The sequence below is a fragment of the Mobula birostris genome, chromosome 6 (genome assembly GCF_030028105.1).
Source record: "Mobula birostris isolate sMobBir1 chromosome 6, sMobBir1.hap1, whole genome shotgun sequence".
Taxonomy (NCBI): domain Eukaryota; kingdom Metazoa; phylum Chordata; class Chondrichthyes; order Myliobatiformes; family Myliobatidae; genus Mobula; species Mobula birostris.
Genome location: NC_092375.1, coordinates 87,177,058 through 87,200,391, shown reverse-complemented (window position 1 = coordinate 87,200,391; position 23,334 = coordinate 87,177,058). Strand labels below are relative to the sequence as shown.

The 23,334-nt window shown below is 39.2% G+C and overlaps 1 protein-coding gene across 1 annotated transcript in view; it reads right to left on the bottom strand.

Moving 5' to 3' along the window:
- Nucleotides 1-23,334, bottom strand: part of LOC140199174 (zinc finger CCCH domain-containing protein 13-like) — a 122,024-nt gene that overhangs the window by 8,381 nt on the left and 90,309 nt on the right. The window contains exon 19 of the mRNA XM_072260803.1: nt 19,778-19,978. Coding sequence (XP_072116904.1) covers nt 19,778-19,978 — 201 coding nt within the window. The remainder of the gene's footprint in view (nt 1-19,777; nt 19,979-23,334) is intronic.

Genomic DNA, 23,334 nt, shown 5'->3' with positions numbered 1-23,334 from the left:
AAGGGGAAGGAGAGCTGTCTAGAGCGGCTCCCCCTTTGAACCCTGAACTGTTTGAAGTGATGGACAGGTGATACCCCAGCAGGGGGATAAAAAGGGACAGGTTCGCTAAGGCAGGACACACACGACACCCGAGGTAACGAGACCCTGGAAGCGGTGCGCCTCTCACAAGTCGGTGGGAAGCTTTTGGACGGCTGATCGCGGGATCAAGCCTTAGACGCACAGGGTGGAAAGGCACGATCGGCGGGAACCTGGTGTGTGTCCACCCTTGCCTGGGTGCCAGGTTCAGCGCAGAGAAACGGTCGTATCTGGAAACGGAGGGGTCACGGTCGGTGACCTCAGATGACATCACAAAGGGCTCGCCCGAAAGCTGACTGCGAAGGTCTGTGTGTGGAAGCTGTTTTGAATATTCATTCGTTTCGCTCTCTCTCCTCCCCCCCACTGTCCACTGCCATGGCAACGATTACTGCGAACTGAACTAAATTGAACTGAACTTTGTGTCACTTTGAAACTGGTCATTTGCCCCTAGACAACGATAGAGCTTGTTTGATCCTGAATTCTGTGTACATGTATGTTTATCATTGCTGAGCTGTTGCATTCATTATCCTTTTGATTAGAGTACTGTGTTGCTTGTTTCTTTAATAAAACTTTCTTAGTTCTAGTAATCCAGACTCCAACTGAGTGATCCATTTCTGCTGGTTTGGCAACCCAGTTACGGGGTACGTAACACTAGTACTATCAGTACTTCTGAGAGAAGAACATTTCATAGGAATTCATCTCTACTGCAAACATGGAATTCAAGGGAAACAGGGCTTCTTGTTACAGAAAACTGCAGCTTTCGAGGAACATAACCTCCCTGTAATACAGGGGTCACTGGTACATTTTCTGTCCTCTGCTATTAACAATCAAAAAAGTAGTGAGTACACCAAGAGAAATCTGTACATTCACACAAAGAATTATTTGCTTATTCTAAACAAAAGGAATCTTAGAGGGTGCCAAAAGTAGTTTGCTGTGGACAAGCAAACTCTTGAATTCTGCTGTAAGGTAATCTTAGAGAAGGAGGCAGTATCAGTATTAACAATAGCAATCTACAGCTATGTCAGAAGCTAAATGTGGATAGATAGTGTGAGGAAAACAGATTTATGACTGCAAAACCTCACACTATCAAATCCTTCTCATGATAGATATCCACAGAGATCAATATTTTGTCAATCATTTCGCACTAAGTAATATTTTTAAAGAAATTGTGACAATCAAGAAAGTATAGATGACTTTTGTATCCTAATGTCTTGAAAATGCATAAACTCATGTCAATGATCATTTTAGTCCTTTTAACCCTAGAAATTACTTTTTTTTAAAAATGGAAAACAATTTTTCCATTTTCACCCAATGGTAAGCAACTACTTGTTATTGTTGTTTGTCCTTCGTAGTCAAAGATGACCATGGCTTCAAAATTAAATGGGAGATTGGTGGCTGTGGGTCTGGAGGTGACTGATGAGGCCAATCCGGGCCCTGAAGGCTCGCCCACATGTGGGACACAAGTGGGTGGGTGCTGTCGTGGCAGTGGATGCTGCTCGGGCCTTGCGCACAGCACGCTTTCGTTGCGCCTCGATGATGCGCCTGACTTCAGCTGCACGGGCTCCTGTGGTGATCTTGCTGCGCCAAGCTGGATGGTCGAGGGCAAGCGTCTCCCACGTGTTGATGTCAACACCCAGGCCTTTGAGGGACGCTTTGAGGCAGTCTTTGTAACGTTTCTTCTGCCCCCCCGACTGAGCGCTTGCCCTGACACAGTTCTCTGTACAGCAGCTGCTTAGGCAATCGGCTGTCTGGCATTCTGACCACATGTCCAGCCCACCTGGCTTGGGCTTTCAGCAGGAGGGTGTAGATGCTGCAGAGCCCAGCTCGTTCCAGGATTTCCGTGTCGAGGACTTTATCCTGCCACCTGATGTGGAGGAGTCTGCGGAGACAGCTCAGGTGAAAGTGGTTGAGCTGTTTGGCGTGTCTGCTGTAGATAGTCCAGGTCTCGCTGGCGTAAAGGAGGGTGGTAAGGACCACTGCACAGTAGACCTTCAGCTTGGTGGTAAGGCTGAGTCCTCTCCGCTCCCAGACGTTCTCACGGAGTCTCCCAAAGGCGGCGCTGGCTTTGGCAATCCTGTTGTTGACCTCAGAGTCTATATTCACTGTGCGAGAGAGTATGCTGCCCAGGTAGGTGAAGTTGTCGACTGCCTGGAGGTTCTGGCCCTTCATCGTGATGCGCGGCTCCTAGTATGGCTTTCCTGGGGCAGGCTGGTACATAACTTCGGTCTCTTTGGTGCTGATAGTGAGTCCGAAGTTGTCGCAGGCTTGTGAGAAGCAGTCCATTTCACGCTGCATCTCCTGCTCCGTGCTGGCGTTGAGTGCGCAGTCATCAGCAAACAAGAAGTCTCTGATGACAGTCTCTCGCACCTTTGTAACTGCCTGCAGGCACCCAAGGTTGAAGAACCTGCCGTCAGTCCTGTACCTGACGTGGATTCCTTCTTTGTAGTTACGGAAAGCATCTGTCAGCATGGCAGAGAATACCATACTGAACAGAGTCGGGGTAAGAGCGCAGTCTTGTTTGACGCCATTTGTCACTGGGAAGGCCTCCGACTCGTCGCCGTCATCCAGAACTTTCACCATCATACTGTCGTGGAACTGCCGGACGATTGTGATGAACTTGCCAAACTTTTCCATGATCTTCCACAAGCCTTCTCTGCTGACCGTATCAAAAGCCTTGGTTAGATTGACAAAGGTCACGAAGAGGTTGCTGTGTTGCTCCTGGCATTTTTCCTGGAGTTGGCGCGCAGCAAAAATCATGTCCACGGTCCCACGTTCAGCACGGAAGCCGCACTGGCTTCCTGGGAGCAGACCTTGCTCAAGATGTTGGAGAAGGCGGTTGAGCAGGACGGGGGCCAGAATCTTCCCCGCAATGGACAAGAGGGAGATGCCTCGGTGGTTGTCGCAAGACTGGCGGTTGCCTTTCCTCTTGTAGATGTGGACTATGCTGGCATCTTTCAGCTGTTGCGGGACCTGTCCCTTTTTCCACATGGACTGGAAGAGCACAGTCAGCTTTTGCATCATGACAGGGCCTCCTGCTTTGTATACCTCAGCAGGGATTGCATCGGGTCCTGGCACTTTGCCACAGGAGAGTTGCTTCACTGCCTTCCTGACTTCATCTACTGTGGGGAGGATGTCGAGGGTCTTGTTGATCTCTACCTGGGGCAGGTGGGCAATGGACTCGTCGTTGATGTCGGCAGGGCGGTTAAGGACGTTGTTAAAGTGCTCAGCCCACTGATCCAGAATCTGCTTCTTCTCTGTCAGCAGCTGCGTCTCATCTGCGTTGAGGAGAGGTGAGGAGCAACTACTAGTAACTTGTCAAAATATGCAAATCTACAAGACTATTAATTTACACAATCTAACTTTGAATGACATAGCCAAATGAGGCAAAAATTTCTAAACCCAACTTTTATGCTCCAAGCTCTCTTCTCACAGTAATGCTGATGTTGGTATAAACTTATGGGAATTGCAGAGTTGCAGTTGAAAGACTGTCACTGCTGGGAGCTAAACACCCAAAGATACAGATTGTATTGAAATGACAGTCAGTTGGGCAGAGGGGGTAGGGTACTCATTGGTAAAAAATGAAATTATATCTTTAGAAAGAAGGGACGTAGATCAGAAGATGCAAAATCATTGTTATAGAGTTAAGAAAATGAAAGGGTAAAATGACCCTGCTGGGACTTGTATACAATCTTCTGAATAGTAGCCAGAATGTGGGGTACAAATTACAAAAGGAGATAGAAAAGTGAATGTTACAATGGTCATGGGGGGGGGGGAGGGTTTCAGGATGTAGTATTTTGGTAAAATCAGGTGGGTACTGGATCCCAAGAGGAATTTGTAGAATACCTTTTTCAAGCAGCCTGTAGTCGAGCCCACTAGGGAAAAGGCAATTCTAGATCTGGTGTAACACACATAATGCTGGAGGAACTCCACAGGTCAGGCAGCATTTAAGCAGAGGAATAAACAATCCTGTGAAGGATCTGATGAAGGTTCTAGGAGGCCTGTTGAAGGGTTGCGAACCAAAACATTGTTTATTCCCCTCCACAGATGCTACCAGACCTGCTGAGTTCCTCCAGCATTTTTTTTGTGCTACTCTAGATTTCAAACATCTCGTTTTCTGGATTTGGTATTGTGCAATGCACTAAATTTGATTTGGGAACTCTTAGGAAGAGGTGATCATAATATGATAGAATTCACCCTGCAGTTTAAGAGGAAGCAGCTAAAATTTTTTTACTTAGCAATACAGCGCACAGTAGGCCCTTTGAGCCACACCACTCCAGCAATTCCACAACCCCAATTAACCCTAATCTAGTCATGGGACAATTTACAATAACTAATTAACCTACCTGGCATGTCTTTGGACTGTGGGAGGAAACCGAAGCTCTCAGGGAAAACCCACACATTCCATGGGGAGGATGTACAGAGACTCCTGACAGAACGATGCTGGAAATGAACTTGAAACTCCTGAACACCCCGAGCTATTATAGTGTTGTGCTAACTGCCATGCTATTGTGGTAGTATGTAAACATCAGATGTATCTATAACACAGATGAGTAAAGGTAACTATCGAGGCATGAGAGAGGAGCTGGCCAATATTGATTGGAAGGGGACATTACCAGTGATGACAGTAGAGCAGCAATGGCTGGAGCTTCTGTGAGTAATTCAGAAATTGAGGATCAGTTCATTCCAAAGAAGAAGCCAAAGACAGCATAAAAGGGGACATACAATATAACAAAAAATAGTGGGAAGCTAGAGGATTGGGAAACTTAGAATCTGTCAGAAGGCAACTAAAAAAGCAAAAAGGAGAGGACAAGAAGGAAAACTAGCCAATAATATGAAAGAGAATACCAAAGCTATTATTTTCAGAAATACAAAGAGAAAAAGGGAGGCAAGAGTGGATAACAAACCTCTGGAAAATGGTGCTGAAGAGGTAGTGATGGGGAACAAAGAAATAGCAGATGAACCAAATCAGTATTTTGCGCTAGTCTTAACTGCGGAAGACACCAGCAACATGCCAGAAATTTAAGAGTCAAGGGAGAGAGTGACTGTAGTTACTATTACTAAGGAGAAACTGCTTGGGAGGCTTAAAGTTCTGAAGGCAGACAAGTCATCTGGACAAATGTACTACACCTCAGAGTTCTGAAAGTGATAGATGAAGAGACTGCAGAGACATTAGTAGTGATCTTTCAAGAATAATTTGATTCTGGAATGGTTTCAGAGGACTGGAAAATTGCTCCAATTCACTCTAAGAAGGGAGTGAGGCAAAAGACAGGTCATTACAGGACAGATAGCTTGAATACAGTGGTTGGCAAGGTGTTAAGAGGTTATTATTGAGGATGAGGTTTCAGGGTACATAGAGACACACAATAAAATAGGCTGAAGTCAGCATGGTTTCCTTAAGGGGAAATTTTGCCTGAGAAATCTGTTGGAATTCTTTGAGGATGTAACAGACAGGATAGACAAAGAAGAGTCAGTGGATATTGTTCACTTAGACTCTTAGAAGGCTTTGACAAGGCGCCATACGTGAGCTTGCTAAACAAGATAAAAGCCGATGGTATTAAAGGAAAGATATTAACATGGATAGAAGATTGGCTAATTGGTAAAAAGCCAGTGGGAGTAAAGGGGGCTTTTTCTGGTTGGCTGCCGGAGACTAATGGTGTTCTGTAGAGGTCAAGGTTGGGTCTGCTACTTACCATGTTATATGTTAAAGATCTGGATGTCGAAATTGATGGCTTTGTGGACAAGTTTGTGGACGATACAAAGATAGGTGAAGGGGACAAGTAGCATTGAGGAAGCAGGGAGTCTGCAGAATAAAATGGACAGATTAGGAGAATAGTCAAAGAACTGGCAGATGGAATACAGGGTAGGAAAGTGTCTGGTCATGAACTTTGGTAGATGAAGTAAAGGTGTAGAATAAATCCAGAACTCGGAGGTGCAAAGGGACTCGGTAGTCCTAGTACAGGATTCCCTAAAGGTTAACTTGCAGGTTGAGTCAGTAATAAAAAAAGCAAGTGCAATGCTAGCATTCATTTAGAGAGGAATAGAATATAAAAGCAAGGATGTAATGCTGAGGCTTTATAAGGTAAATGTATTATTGTCAGCAGTTTTGCACCCCACATCTAAGGAAGAATGCGCTAGCATTCATAGGGATCCAGAGGAGGCTTCCAAGGAATGATCCCAGGAATTAAAGGGTTAACGTTTAAGCAGCATTTGATGGCTCTAGGCCTGCTCTGGAGCTTAGAAGAACGGAGGAGGATCTCTTTAAAACTTACCGAATACTGAATGGCCTAGAGTGGACATTGAGAGGGTAGTTCTAACAGTGGGAGAGTCTAGGACTTGAGGGTATAGCCTCAGAGTACATCTCTTCACAACAGAGATAAAGAGGTGTTTCTTTAGGCATAGGGTGGTGAATCTGCAGAATTCATTGCATGGACAGCTATGAAGGCCAAGTCACAGGGTATATTTAAAGCTGATGTTGATAGGTTCTTGATTAGTAACAGCTACAAAGGTCATGGGGAGAAGACTGAAGAATGGGGTTGAGCGGGAAAATAAATCAGTCATGTTTGAATTGTGGAGTGGATTTATGGGTCAAGTAGCCTAATTCTGCTCCTATATCTTATAGTCTAAACCCATTAGACACCCACACGTTTACTTCAGTGCCATAGAAACTTCAGTTTTTTCCAATTTGAAGAAATATATACATGATCAAGACATTCTGTCATTATAAATCTCTATATGAAACAGGCACACATGCTTGTTAAGAATATGCAGCAAAATTGCACAGAGGATACATACTACAAACAAGGGCTCAGACATTAAGTTCTACATGATGCAAAATTTTAGTTTACTGAACCTATGTGATGAAATATTTTATTCTGAAATATATAATCTTATTGTTGAGGAGGCCATTCATCCCTTCCAGTATAAGTCAACTCTTCATCAATTCATTCTCCCCATTATTTGCCTGTCATCTATTCTGCTTACATGCAGATCAACTCCATACTAATTCCAATACTGATTTTCTCACTGGCCACACATATTAGAAATAATTTACAGAGGTTGATTAAACTACCAACCGACATATCTTTAGGATATCAGAGGACACAAGGAAAACATACAAACTCTACACAGATATTACACAAGATAATGATTGCAATCTCATGCTTTGTACGTTTATTTAAAATGAGTTGATGGGATTTCATAGTCAAAGTGGAAATGAAGTGTTTGAAGACGTACTGTAAGAAGGCAAGAGCTGAAGTAGGCCACTTTGTCCTCAGTCTCCCTGCCATTTATTATGAGCATGGCAGATCTACCCAGGGATTTGTGTGTTTTGCGCCAGTTTCCCACAGCCCTCAATTATTTGACCTTCCAAAAAAAATTATCCACCTCTTTCATAAATATTTTCAATAATCCAGCTTCCAGTGTTGGGAGTTCCAATGATTCACAAACCCGAGGTCTTTGCGATCTACGACACAGAGCTCGAAAAAAGCGACGAAACAGACTTTTGACATCGTAAACCAGCGGCTTGTTGTTATGTCTCCCACTCGTGAAAACAGCGGTGTGAGAGATAGAGAGAGATAGAGAGATAGAGAGATAGAGAGATAGAGATAGAACATGTGGTTTGTCAAATTTTGGATGAAATGCAAAGCCTTTGGGGTAACTTTGGTCCGTGTCTTTGCTATTGCTTAGCACACACTTGGGCTCGGTGATGTTACCGATGCGCGTTTTTTTTTGCTGGTAGGGGAAGGGGGAGCACTTTGGGGTGGTACTTTAGGGTTTTCACGTTTAACTGTCGTTCATTCTTTGGGGTACTTCTTTGTTTTCGTGGATGTTTGTGAAGAAAAAGCATTTCAGGATGTATATTGTATACATTTCACTGACATTAAATTTGACCGTTGAACCTTTGCAAGAAGAGGTTTCTATGAACCCTCAGTTTCAGATCAACATTCCCCCATGACTGGAAAATCTCAAGATCTACCCCTTTAAGCTCTTCTAAGATTTTATACATTCAAAAAAAAACCACTCCTCATTCTTCTATATTCCAAGAATAAAGACGGAATTTCTTTAACGGGTTTGGATAACTCTTATTCACCTAGCTAATTCTCTTTCGGACTGCCTTCATTGCTTTTTTTTTCTTTTTAAATCTTTTTATTAATTTTTCGAAATTATAAACTCAATAACAAAGTTGGTACAAAGAGATTGGAAAAATGTTCATCAGCATATATAAAATGAATTTTAAGTAACATAGGTATAAAAGACTTCCAAACTCATAATAAAATTAAACATTAAAAAAGTAAAAAGAAAAAAAATATATAAACAAAAAAAAACCCCAAAAAGAGAAAAAAAACCCCAAGAAAAAAAAAACAGGGCTAGACCAACAGCTTGTATCGGACACGTTCAATAATGTCGTTAACTCCGCTCCTCTCATCATATAATTTAAGTTTAGAAAAAAGATTCGGAAAGGTCAGATTACATCATATGAAAATAATGCATAAAAGGTTTCCAAGTTTCTTCAAATTTAACCGAAGGGTCAAAAATATTACTTCTAATTTTTTCTAAATTTAAACTTAATATGGTTTGAGAAAACCATTGGAATGTAGTTGGAGGATTAGCTTCCTTCCAGTTCAACAAAATAGATCTTCCCGCCATTAAGGTAACAAAAGCTATCATTTGACAGGCTGAAGAAGACAGAGATCTATGTTCTACCATTGGCAATCCAAAGATTGCCGTAATAGGATAGGGTTTTAAATCGAAGCATAGAACTGTTGAAATAATATCAAAAATGTCTTTTCAATATTTCTCCAAAAGAGGACAGGATCAAAACATATAAGTTAAAGAAGGCACTTCAGAGTGACATCTATCACAAGTAGGGTTTATATGGGAATAAAAATGAACTAGTTTATCTTTGGACCTTTGAGCTCTGTGTATTACTTTAAATTGTATTTAATTATTTTTAGCACATATAGAAGAAGTACTAACTAAATGAAAAATTTTATCCCATTTCTCTGTAGGTAGGGAAAGTTGAAGTTCCCTTTCCCATTCATTTTTAATTTTATCAGATATATCTGGCTGTAATTTCATAATTATATCATAAATTATTGCTATTAATCCCTTCTGCAAAGGATTAAAGCCTAAAATTTTATCAAGGGTACCAGAAGGATTGGAAGTCGGAAAGATAGGCAACGTAATATTTAAAAAATTTCTTATTTGTAAGTATCTAAAAAAAATGGGATCTAGACAAATCAAATTTCTCAGATAACTGCTCAAAAGACAAAGCAGTTATCCAAAAATAAATCACGAAAACATATTATGCCTTTCGTTTTCCATATCAAAAAGGCTTGGTCCATTACCGAAGGTTGGAAAAAAAAATTAGATATAACAGGACTTGATAACAAATTCATTCAGGCCAAAAAATTTACGAAATTGAAACCATATTCGCAATGTATGTTTAATTATAGGGTTGAAAATTTGTTTATTCAATTTAGATAGTGCAAAAGGCAATGAAGTTCCTAAAATGGAGGCTAAAGAAAACCCTTTACAGAATGGCCTTAAAGATTTACCCAATGTGGGCTTGGAGTTATATTTCAATCTTGTGTCCAAAATATTAAGTATCGTATATGAATTGCCCAGTAGTAAAATCTTAGGACAGGCAATGCCAAACCACCCTCTTTCTTAGATTTCTGTAAGTATTTTTTACTTAATCTGGGATTTCTATTTTGCCATATATAAGAAGAGATTTTAGAGTCAATAATATCAAAAAAAATTTAGGAATAAAAATCGGTATTGCTTGAAGTAAATATAAAAATTTGGGTAAAATAATCATTTTAAAAGCATTAATACGGCCAATCAATGATACAGACAAAGGGGACCATTTAGTAATCAGTTGTTTAACCTGATTAATTAATGGTAAAAGGTTGAAATTGAATAGATCCTTATGTCTCTTAGTAATTTTAACTCCCAAATAAGTAAAATAATCAGTAATCAGTCCAAATGGAGAATTTCTATAAATAGGAACCTGCATATTTAATGGAAAGAGTTCACTCTTACTTAGGTTCAGTTTATAACCAGAAAAGCTACTAAACTGAGCAAGCAAAGTTAATACTGCCGGAATAGATTTTCCTGGGTTAGAAATGTATAATAGTAGATCATCTGCATAAAGTGATAATTTATGAGTCTCATTTCCACGAGTAATACCAAATATATTAGGGGAGTCACGAATGGCAATAGCTAACAGTTCCAAAGCAATATCAAATAATAATGGACTAAGAGGGCAACCCTGCCTAATACCACGGAATAAATGAAAGAAAGGGGATCTTCGGTTGTTAGTAAATACCGAGGCCAAAGGGGTAAAATATATCAGTTTAATCCAGGAAATGAATATCGGACTAAAATTAAATTTCTCAAGAGTATTGAATAAATATACCCATTCAACTCTATCAAAAGCTTTTTCAGCATCCAATGAAATGACACATTCTGGAATTTTGGGTGAAGGCGTATAAACGATATTCATTAATCTCCTAATATTAAAAAAAAGAGTAACGATTTTTAATAAATCCAGATTGATCAGCAGAAATAATTTGGGGTAATACATTCTCCAATCTCGTTGCCAATATTTTAGAAAAAAATCTTAGAATCGACATTTAGCAGAGATATAGGTCTATAAGATGCACATTCAGTAGGATCCTTATCTTTTTTAAGAATTAGGGAAATAGAAGCTCGATAGAAAGATTGTGGTAATTTACCTATTGAAACTGCATCCCTAAAAACGTTACATAGCCAAGAAGTTAGTGTAGTTGAGAAAAATTTTAAAAATTCTACTGTAAATCCATCTGGACCAGGTGCTTTACCTGAATTCATTGAAAAAATAGCATTCTTTATTTCCTCTACAGTAATAGGTACATCTAGTTTTGAACATTCATTAAATGATAATTTTGGAATATTCAATTTTTTTAAAAATTCATGCATTATAGTGGAGTCATCAGGAAATTCTGATTGATAAAGAGAGGTATAAAATTCTTGAAAGGATTTATTAATCTCATCATGGTCAACTGTCAAAGTGCCATCTTGTTTACGAATTTTAAGAATCTGTCGTTTAACCGAGGCCGATTTCAATTGATTAGCTAAAAGTTTCCCAGTTTTATCACCATGTATATAAAATTGACTCTTAGTTTTGATTAATTGATTTTCAATTGAAGATGATAATAAAAGGTTATGTTCCATTTGAAGTTCAACTCTCTGTTTATGAAGTTCTTGATTAGGAGCTATAGAATATTTCTTATCAACTTCTTTAATCTTGTCAACCAGTTTAAGTATTTCCTTATTAGTTCGCTTTTTTAGTCCAGCAGTGTATGAAATAATTTGTCCACGAATATATGCTTCAAAAGTATTCCAGAGGATCCCACTGGAAATATCATCCGTGGAATTCGTTGTAAAGAAAAACTTAATCTGTTCATCAATAAACCTAACGAAATCTGAATTTTGAAGCAAAGAGATATTAAATCCCCATTGTCTAGAATTAGTAGATATATCCCTTAAGTTAATAAATAATTTCAACGGTGCATGGTCAGAAACAGCAATAGAATCACATTCACAACCCGTAACAAAAGGAATTAATCGAGAGTCAATAAGAAAGTAGTCAATTCTTGAATAGTGCTGATGCACATGTGGAAAATAAAGAGAACTCCTTGTCATTCGGATGCAAGAATCTCCAAATTTCTGAGATTCCAGAGTCGATCATAAAAGAGTTAATAAGGGTAGCCGATTTATTCGGAAGTGCTTGATTAAACTTGGATCTATCTATCAAAGGGTTTAAACAACAATTAAAATCACCACCCATAATCAGCATATAGTCATTTAAGTTGGAAAGAGATGTGAGGAGATTCTTAAAAAAATCAGGACAGTCAACATTTGGGGCATAAACATTGAGCATGGCAACTTTTTTGTTAAATAGCAAGCCAGTAATCAATAAAAATCTGCCATTAGAATCTGAAATCGTCTCATAGTGCGTAAATGAAATTGATGAATCTATAAATATAGAAACACCTTTTACTTTAGCTTGTGAATTCGTATGATACTGTTCGTCCTTCCAGAATCTAAAGAAACATTGATTATCCTCTTTCTGGACAGGAGTTTCTTGTACAAAAATAATATGAGCATTCATCCTGTGGAATACTTAAAAAATTTTCTTCCGTTTAACCGGGTGGTTTAAACCATTTGTATTCCAAGAAACTAAATTAATAGTCTTATCCATCATAATGAGCTCGAGTATAAAGTATGTAAAGGGTTAACCAGAGTAGAAACTCATGAACCCGGAAGAGGAAAAAAGGTCCAAAGAGGAACCGGAAGTTACGACATTTCAGTAGTTTCTGGTCAGCCCGTTTAAAAAGAAAAAATGAAAAAGGAATAAAAGGAAAAATACCACCCACCTCCCACAAAACCCCAGAAAAAAGCCAGACAGTGGCCAATGCTAAATCTAAGACTAAACCTACCCCCATCTTTCCGGAGAGCGACCCAACAGAAATATGTTTATCAAGAAAAACACCACCCTTATGGAAAAAAGTAAAAACTAACTATAACAAGAAAAAAAATCTAAAGCCATTAAAAGCATCGAATAGTTCCTTGCTACTCATATTTCAAAGAACATCAAACATTAAATCATATTACTATATTAATTTTTCAAATATAAATGATCGGAAATGACATAAGAAACAGCAAGGATTCTGGGGAGAAGAAATAAACAATCCCCCATTTTAAAATATAATACTTTAGTAACATTTCAAAAAGAAAACAATCATTAAACTTGTAACTAAATAACTACTCAAAAGTATTAAGAGTAAGATATACAGGATCACTAACAGAAAAGCCTAATATCGTTTAACTATATAAAACGAACCTACACTGCCAGATCAAGAAAACAAAACCTCGAACTAAACAATCAGAGACGAGAGAAAAAACCAAATGATACATTGATTAATCCTTCGTAAAGGGAGGCAGATCATCAAGAAAACTGGATTTCCATCGGATTTTTAAACAGACTGCGCGAGTTATCCGGCATAACCACTCTCAGACGGGCTGGAAACAGTAGCGCTATTTTATAGCCCCGATGATAAAGTTCTGCCATCTGAGGTTTAAAAGCCACCCGTTTTTTCAGTACGTCTTAGCTGTAGTCTTCAACAATTCTGAACTTGAAATCTTGAAATTCAATCATATCTTTCTTCCGAGCCGCTCGGATAACTCGGTCCTTCTCGTGGACATAATGAAACCGAATAATGATCGGTCTCGATTTAGCTGATTTCTCCGGATTAAAACGGAATGAGCGATGAGCACGATCTAGTATCGGTGGTTCTTCCAATATATCAGAGCGAAACACATCCATTAGCAATTTAGAAAAATATTTAGTAGGATCTCCCTTCTCCACATCCTCAGGGAAACCAATTAAACGCAAATTCTGTTGTCGGGAACGATTTTCAAGATCGATAGTCTTAGCTTGATAGCATTCCAATTGCTGAGTTACCGAAGTTAAACTTTTTTCAAGCGCTTCAATTCTTTTTTCTCTTTTACGGCCATCTTCGTCTAACTCTGAAATCCTGACTTGATGTTGGTCGATATCACGTCTGAATGTTCTTGATTCTTCTTTCCTCAAATTCAACGCTTCTTCAATTGCGGTGAGTCTTCGATTAACTGTATCTTCTAAAAGTTTCTTCATTAGTTCCATAGTTACCAGAGTTTCCTTCGAAGTTCCAGGATCACCATTTTTTTTCTGTTCCCTGTAGAACCTTTCCCTTCTTTAGCTTCTCGTGCTCTGGTATTCATTTTCAATAAGTAGAAGTCGTAGTTCAATAATATAGATTGTTTAGTGTAGGTATAGGTAAGTAAGAGTGGTTACATGTAAAAAAGTAAAGGGTATGGAGCAACGCCCAAAAGCAGCTCACTCCATGAGTCCGCTTTCATTGCTAATATATCCTTTCCAGCAAAAAGGACAAAACTGTGAACAGTATTTTAGGTGAGGCATAATTAGTAACTACCCTGTCAAACTTTAACAGCACTTTCACATTTCCAAATTCCAACCCTCTTGCAATAAAGGCCAACTGGCTATGTGCCTTCCTATTTCCTGCACTTACCTACTAACATTTTACAATCTGCGCACAAAGATCTCTGTATTTCACTTGCCTGAAATCTTTTTCCATTAGGTAATAAGCCATCTTAGAATAATCTTTTCAAAGTGCATTTGTCAACTTTTTGCCCACCTACTCAACCCTTCTGCATCCTGTTGCAGACTGCAGAAATCGTCATCACAATAAGCCTTATCATCTACTTTCACGTCATTGGCAAACTTGGATATCTTAACTTTACTTCCTTCTCCAGATGATTAAATACAAATAGGAAATAATTGAGGGTGCAGTACGGATCCCTGGGGCACTCCATCAGTTATATGCTGCAAAGTTCAAGTGTACATGATGACCATGTTCTAAATGCTGCCTCTGAGATCATGAGCTATTATCTTGTGCATTAACCTTTTACATGGCAGCTTGTTGAATACCTGCTGGAAACCCAAATGCACAATATATCCACAGGCTTCTGTTGACTTTTGCTTGTTACGTCCTTGAACTCTGGGAAATTTTCCTTTCAAGACAGGCTAAATTGGTTGGGTCTGTATTCTTTGGGGTTTACAAAAATGAGGAGTGACCTGATTATGACAATTGAGATTCTGAAAGGTCCTCCAGTCTACCACTAGTTTCCATTGTAGCTTATTGTTGTTTAATTACAAACGCTTTTAAATTATGAAGGCTAAAGGTAATTTCATGAATGGACATAACTGAGAGAACACAAGTAGAAAACTCTGGGAAAAGTTGGTGTATCAGGCAGCATTTCTGGAAAGAGAGTTAACATTTCAAGTTGAAAACCCTTCACGTGAACTGGGAAAGTGAGAAATTAGTTTTGAGTTGTCGAGAGGGTAGGGTAGGAAAACAGGACAAAAGAAATATCTCTGATAAGGTGGGGCCATGATAAACTGATTGATGAAGCCATATGGATGACAGGTTAATGAGAGAAGGTAGAAAATAAAAAGGACATGCAAAAACTGAATTTCAGGTCATGTGTGAAACATACAGTACATCAGGCTATGTGAGCTGAAAGAGAAAAAGAGTAAAGATTACTGCCTGAAAATCTATAGCAGAATAGCCCAATTCTGATTCATACAGAGAAAGCCAATTACCTGAAAACTCTGAGTTACCTGAGGTTTGCTCCTCAAGTTTACACTGGGCCTCTCTGTAACAGTGGAGGATGTTACAGACAGATCAGAGAATGCAATGCAGAATAAGTGTTAGTGAACTCGAAGTTCAGGATTGCTCTTTCAAACTGAGCAAAGGTGCTCAGGAAGTGGTCACCCAATGTGCGTTTGGTTTTTCCAGTACATAGAAGGCCAAATCCAGAGCATCAAAGTGAGATTCTAAATTTAAGAAGTGCAAATGAATAGCTATTATTTGGGTTCTGGATGGTGAAAAGGGGTGAAGTAAAAGATAGGATGTTTGCAGCTGAATGGGAAAGTGTTGCGAGGAGTGGTTGGTGGAATTGTGAAGAGAATGGTCCAGAATATAGAAAGGGAAGGAAAAGAATGACATTTCTGGTGATGGAATCATGTTTATTGATATTGCATTGGATGATCAGGAATGTGGGGACTTGGGGGGTGGAAGAGAAGGATCAAGAGAATTCTACCCTTGCTCAGGAAGGGGGAGGGGAATAAGCAGAGGCATAGAAGATAGATGATATTCTAACTCAGACACAAGAGATTCAGTAGATGCTGGAAATCTTGAGGAACACACAGAAAATCAGATAGGCCAGTGATATCAGATTTAATATCACTGGCATATATTGTGAAATTTGTTAACTTTATAGCAGCAGTACAATGAAATACATGATAAATAAATATAAAGAAAACTTGAGTTACATTAAGTATATATGTCTATTAAATAGCTAAGTTAAAATAAGCAGTGCAAAATAACGAAAATAAAAAACATAATGAGGTAGTGTTCATGGGTTCAATGTCCATTTAGAAATTGGATGGCAGAGGGGAAGAAGTTGTTCCTGAATTGCTGAGTGTGTGCCTTCAGGCTTCTGTACCTCCTTCCTGACGGTAACAGTGTGAAGAGGGCATGTCCTGGGTGGTGGGGGTCCTTAATAATGGACACTGCTTTCCTAAGGCACCGCTCCTTGAAGATGTCTTAGCTACTATGGAGGCTGGTACCCATGATGGAGCTGACTAACTTCATGTGTTTCTGCAGCTTATTTTGATCTTGTGCAGTAGCCCCTCATACCAGACGGTGATGTCAGAATTCTCTCCACGGTATATTTTTGTGGGGAAAATGCTGGACAACTGACTTGCTGAATTCCTCAGTCCTGATGAAGGTTCTTAATCTTAAAAGTCGACTTTTTATTTTACTCCTTAGATGCTGCCTCACCTGCTGAGATCCTCCAGAATATGTTAACTCTGTTTCCCTTTACACTGATGTTGTTTCACTTGATGAATATTTCTGACATTTTCCTGGTGTTTTTTCTTCAGATTTCCAGTTTATTGCTAATTGAACAAGACACTTCCTGGTGGCGTACATTAGGAATAATAGACAGAACCAATTTTTCACCCTGCTTATTCCAAAACTGCATAGATCACTGCTGGGACAGCAGGACACTGAATTAAGTGTTATTTTGAGGGTTCAATAAGATACACAGAATGGCCAAATCACATTAAGTAATACAGACCACGATTCTACAGCTCCTTATCAGATAAAATGTGTCTACTCATTCATTTGTAATATCCCAGTAGTAGTACAATATGACCTTGCCTTACTGCTTGAATTTGTATCCAGAGCTTCACCATCAAATGCTCTTTACATTGATAATGGAGTTACTACAGTAACAGTTTCTCAATAAGATTTGTTTCTTTGTAAGCTTTAGTTATTTGGTTATGAAACCTTTCACCACTGTTCTCTTACTGAAGCTTATATTCAATGAGTGTCGCACACAAGTTGCTGGAGGAACTCAGCAGGCCAGGCAGCATCTATGGAAAGGAATATAGTCGATACTTTGGGCCGAGACCCACCGAAATGTTCTCTATACTCTTTTCCATAGATGCTACCTAGCCTGCTGAATTCCTCCAGCATTTTATGTGTGTTGCTTGGATTTCCAGTATCTGCAGATTTTCTCTTATTTGTGATTCAACGAGTGCAGTGGTTTATGATTTGTACGAAAGCTTTTTGGTCACTTCATCACACGACAAGCCAAACTTTAAGATTGTTTTAAAAAACTTTTAAAATACGTATATATGTAGTTCACGAACCTTAGTAGAACATTAAGGGAATTGCCAAATTAAACAAAAATACCTAAATGAATAAATATATCTTTTTTTCCCAATAGCCCAAAACTACCCAAGTATTAAAAGTAGTTCATTACAGTAGTTTATGATATAAACTATATCATAAATGTTTCTGACTTTATAGTTACTGAAAATCAGGGTTGTTAAGTTGCAAAGGATAACACTTCCAGTAGACCTTACAGGCATTTTCTCCTTGTGAATAAGTGTTAAGAGGTGTTACAGTTTGTGTGGGTTCTGTGCGAGTTTTCAGTAGTTTAACTGCACATCTTGAGTGTTCCTTTGGAACATTTCATATATGGCTTTAATTTTTCTTGTTGTCGGATGACTACTGCGATTGTCTGTGGCACCTGCAGTGTTACCATGAAGCAAAAAATGATGGAGGCTCTCAATTCAAAACACTGACCATTGCTTTGTCTTCACAGCTGCTGTCTGACAACCCAAGTGCTTCCAGTAGTTTCTGCTTTGCGCCAGGTTCTAGCATCTGAAGTCTTTTGTCTCCAGTATTATTATTAAGCCGGCTGAACACAGATTGAAGAACTGAGATGGACTTTAAAACCTACTTCAATCAAAAGACATTTAATCTATAAATTTCCACAATTCAATGGGATTCTCTCTCAGTCTCCTAGATTACAGGTTAGAACATAGGTGAATTCTGCTCAATCTTTCCTCATTAACACCCTTGCTTCCGAACTCAATCCAGGGAATCTCTACCAAAGCAACTACCTTCTTTGTTGGATATGAAAACTAAAACTGCACATCGAACTCCAGGTGTGGTTTCATCAAAGTCTACTCCATTGGCGTAAGATGTCCTCACTATTGGACAGCGACCAGCAACTTCCATTTATACAATATAATCACTGAAGAAAAGTAATCCCAAGGGTGTTCCATAGGCAGTCATCAAGGGGATAGAAAGGTAAGGAGATGGAGAGATTGGGGTCTACAATTTTATTTTGTAGTTTATATATACTTATTATACATGTAATTTTCCAGTGATCAGAGTTGCCTCTGTATTTTTCTTGAAACTTATTGCTTTCAGGGGCGGGCATTTCATTACTTGAATCGGGCCATCTTATTGGTTAATTATTATCAATGGAATTTCTGTTATCAGTAGGCTGGTATGAGAATGCCACACTCTTTGTCTCACAATGCTTCTTCTTCACTCTCCTTAGCTGTTGTAACATTTAATGATTGCAAGCAACAGGTTTTATGCTTCATTCTTGACTTCTGAAGAATCTTTGGATCTCAAAACCATCAGGATCCAACAAGGTGTTGGGGGGAGTTTAGATAAACATACACTTCTAGTAATACTGGAAAAAGATACACATTTGTAACTTCATTATGACCATTCATTTTCAGTAGGCGTCTTAATGAAACGCCACGGCCTCAAAGTATTTTACTGTTTTTAAGTGGTATTTGAGCAAGGTTGTGCATCGGACTAATGCCGTTCTTAGAATTTCCATGAACATTATGATATTTAATTGAAATTTTCCCAGAGCAGATTTGTTAGGTTTGTCTAACACTGCACTGCATCCATTTCATTGATATTGTAATAGCCTATTGCAAATTCTCAGAGCTGTTAGCACTTAGCTTTGCACTTCAACCTACTACATGTAAGAGCTATGTTCTTTCTGTGAGGGGCTGATGGAGAAATAATATTATATGAGTGATGAATACCTGCAGTTTGTGTAAGGCTGCAAAGCTAGCAAATCTCCTATCTGCTTTGGCAGAAGGAAAAGCAAACACATACTGGACTTCGTCTCTTAACTACAAGTGACCCTAATAATGAAGCAAAAAGTAACAACTGTGAGATGTGGCAGAGGTCAGCAGCAGCCTGGAATGACCACAACCTTCATAGGTGAGAGCAGTCTAGAAACTGTATTGCAGGATCTGAATGAGGGCAATAAATGCAGTTTGAGCATTGGCCCATTAAATAGCAGGGTTTCAGGGGAAGAAAGGTTAGTAAAGCCTGGGTATTGTGAGTTAATAAGAACTGTCATATTTTCAAATCAATGCAGTTGAAAGTCATATTGTAAAGAAGTGTTGGGAGCTGGACCTTGTTGTTACTTGAGGAAGTTTTACAATGACAAAAGGTGCTAGCTCATATGAAAATCCACCAGAAATTCAAGGGTAGAATTTCCTAAATAGCATTAAGAAATCCAAAAATCTGCACAATGAAGATCTACTTTGGATTGTGAATTTTCAACACCACAGTACCATGTTTTTCCATAGAAATCTCCAAAAAAATACATCTAAAGTTAACCTTTCACTACTCAGATCATTTCTTATATCAGGACTACATTACAGCACCAGCAAAGTACTAACAATGGTGTGACATACCTTTAGAGTTGTTGATAGCTGCCCGACAAGTTTCATTGACCTTTGCAAACAATTCTGCACCAGCCAAGCGCTTGGATATTCCAGCTCGTAACAGGATTGCACCAGGAGTGAATTTTAACAAAGCAGCTCCTGGCTCCTTTGGCTCTTTGGGTTGCTTGGGTAACAAACTTGACCAATCGACATCAATCACATCCATGGGATCTGCAAGGTAAGATTTTTCTTTAGTTTAACACCCAAATTTCCATTTTGAACTGGATGATAAAATCATCCTATAGGAACATGTTGTTCTTACAGTGGAGATTGAGGATCCTCACTCAATTGACTTTCTCATGTCTCAGAAATCACTTTACACTATAACTTGAGTTTTATAAGGACTATAGAAAGATTCTGAGTCATCTGTTCTAAAACACACCATTCAAATAGAATCAGAATCACCGGCATGTGTCGTGAAATTTGTTAACTTAGCAGCAGCGGTGCAATGTTTTACACAATATAGAAGAAAAAAAATGAAGTAAATCAATTACAGTATACATATATTGAATAGATTAAAAATCATGCAAAAAACTGAAATAATATATATTAAAAAAGTGAGGTAGTGTTCAAGGATTCAATGTCCATTTAGGAATTGGATGGCAGAGGGAAAGAAGCTGTTCCTGAGTCACTGAATATGTGCCTTCAGGCTTCTGTACCTCCCACCTGATGATAGCAGTGAGAAAAGGGCATGCCCTGGGTGCTGGAGGTCCTTAATAATGGACGCTGCCTTTCTCAGACACTGCTCCCTGAAGATGTCCTGGGTACTTTGTAGGCTAGTACTCAAGATGGAGCTGACTAAATTTATAACCCTCAGCAGCTTCTTTCGGTCCTGTACAGTACCCCCCCTCCCCACATACCAGACAGTGATGCAGCCTGTCAGAATGCTCTCCATGGCACATCTGTAGAAGTTTTTGAGTGTATTTGTTGACATACCAAATCTCTTCAAACTCCTAATGAAGTACAGTCGCTGTCTTGCCTTCTTTAAAACTACATTGATATGTTGGGACCAGGTTAGATCCTCAGAGATCTTGACACCCAGGACTTGAAACTGCTCACTCTATCCATTTCTGATCCCTCTATGAGGATTGGTATGTGTTCCTTTGTCTTAACCTTCCTGAAGTCCACAATCAGCTCTTTCATCTTACTGACGTTGAGTGCCAGGTTGTTGCTGTGACACCACTCCACTAGTTGGCATATCTCACTCCTGTATGCCCTATCGTCACCATCTGAGATTCTACCAACAATGGTTGTATCATCAGCAAATTTATAAATGGTATTTGAGCTATGCCTAGCCACACAGTCATGAGTATAGAGAGAGTAGAGCAGTGGGCTAAGCACACACCCCTGAGGTGCACCGGGTTGATCGTCAGCGAGGAGGAGATGTTATCACCAATCCGTACAAAATGTGGTCTTCTGGTTAGAAAGTAGAGGATCCAATTGCAGAGAGAGGTACAGAGGCCCAGGTTCTATAACTTCTCAATCTGGATTGTGGGAATGATGGCATTAAATGCTGAGCTACAGTCAATGAACAGCATCCTGACATAGGTGTTTGTGTTGTCCAGGTGGTCTAAAGCCACGTGAAGAGCCATTGAGATTGCATCTGCTGTTGACCTATTGTGGCAGTAGGCAAATTGCAATGGATCCAGGTCCTTGCTAAGGCAGGAGTTCAGTCTAGTCATGACTAACCTCTCAAAGCATTTCATCACTGTAGGTGTGAATGCTACTGGGCGATAGTCATTAAGGCAGCTTACATTATTCTTCTTAGGCACTGGTATAATTGTTGCCTTTTTGAAGTAAGAGCTTCCGCCCGTAGCAGTGAGAGGTTGAAAATGTCCTTGAATACTCCCGCCAGTTGGTTGGTACAGGTTTTCAGAGCCTTACCAGGTACTCCATCGGGACCTTCCGCCTTGTGAGGGTTTACCCTCTTTAAAGACAGTCCAACATCGGTCTCTGAGACAGAGATCACAGGGTCATCAGGTGCAGCAGAGATCTTCACAGCTGTAGTTATATTCTCCCTTTTAAAGCAGGCATAGAAGGCGTTGAGTTAATCTGGTAATTAAGCATCGCTTCCATTCATGCTATTGGGTTTCGCTTTGTAGTAAGTAATGTCTTGCAAACCCTGCAGAGTGTTCGTACATCTGATGTCGCCTCCAACCTCGTTCAAAATTGTCTCTTTGCCCTTGAAATAGCCTTCTGCAAATCATTCCTGGTTTTTTGGTACAGGCCTGGGTCGCCAGACTTGAATGCCACAGATCTAGCCTTCAGCAGACAATATACCTCCTGGTTCATCCACTGCTATATATAACAAAATATATAGCAAACCCTGTTCATGAATATAAGCTTGAATCTGCAACTTAAGTAGATTTTCCTATTAATATTGCTGGTAATATTGCTAATTCTTAGTTAAAATACTACCTACAACTGAAGAATGATTACAAATATAGCAAGATAGTTATTTCCTAAAATCCTTTTCAATGTCATGGGAGTTCCTGCTTACATTAATTTTACAGCTGGCAATAAAAAAGATAACTCAAAACTAAAGCTGAGTTTGCAAGATATACAAGGACCAAGAAACCAGTAGCTAAGTAGTTAAACTCAACGTCAGAGCTTAGTCATACACCTGGCTGATTTTCACTGCCATTGTTGGATTCCTTCTCTAGACCTGTTGGAAATGGTAAACCCACAACGTGAGTGTGGGTTAGAGGGCAATCTGACCCTAACCCACTGGACTTAAAACGGTCATGAGTAGCTGATCCTACCTTCAACTATTTACCACAGTATATCAGGCCCACAGTTAAACTCAAAATTCTGCCTTTGTTGAGGTTAGCTAATCATTAGAGACATGTATCATTTAATAGATGAATGACTACTGCAAAGGATACATGTAGATACTGCAGACACACACTGGCTTAGAATATTTGAGCAAATTGATCAAAAAGAGATGAATATGTAATATTATTTTAATATGTGTATCATGGAAGTTTATTATTTGAGAGCGATGGTAATATTGTAAAAGATTAGATTGTTCGGATTCTGTAAAACATGTTGCATAGAAAATGATCATTCAGAATTTAGGGCAATTTAAGCAAAAAGCTCTAATTTAGCTATCATTTGTTTATGATCTAAGTTTAGAGACAGAATGTCTGATTGAGATTATGAGTACTCTGAGAAGGAATGGATGGAAATAACAGTGCATGGTTTTCTTAGATTCTTAGCCATACATACAACACTGCCACCTGTCAGTAAAACTGCACATGCCATCTATGTAATAATTAAGATGGGTCAGAACAAGTCATCTAATGTTGCTTGGGAACCATCCTTCCAAGTGCAGAAATTTAATTTAGAGATACAGAATGGTAACAGGCCCAACGAGCCTGCACTGCCCAATTACACCCATGTGATTAATTAACCTACTAACCCATATGTCTATGAAATGTGGGATTTTGATAATGTCCATTTCAATCTCTGTTTGTATTGTTATTGATATTTATATTTGAGATAATTCTCCTCTTGTTTGCATTTAT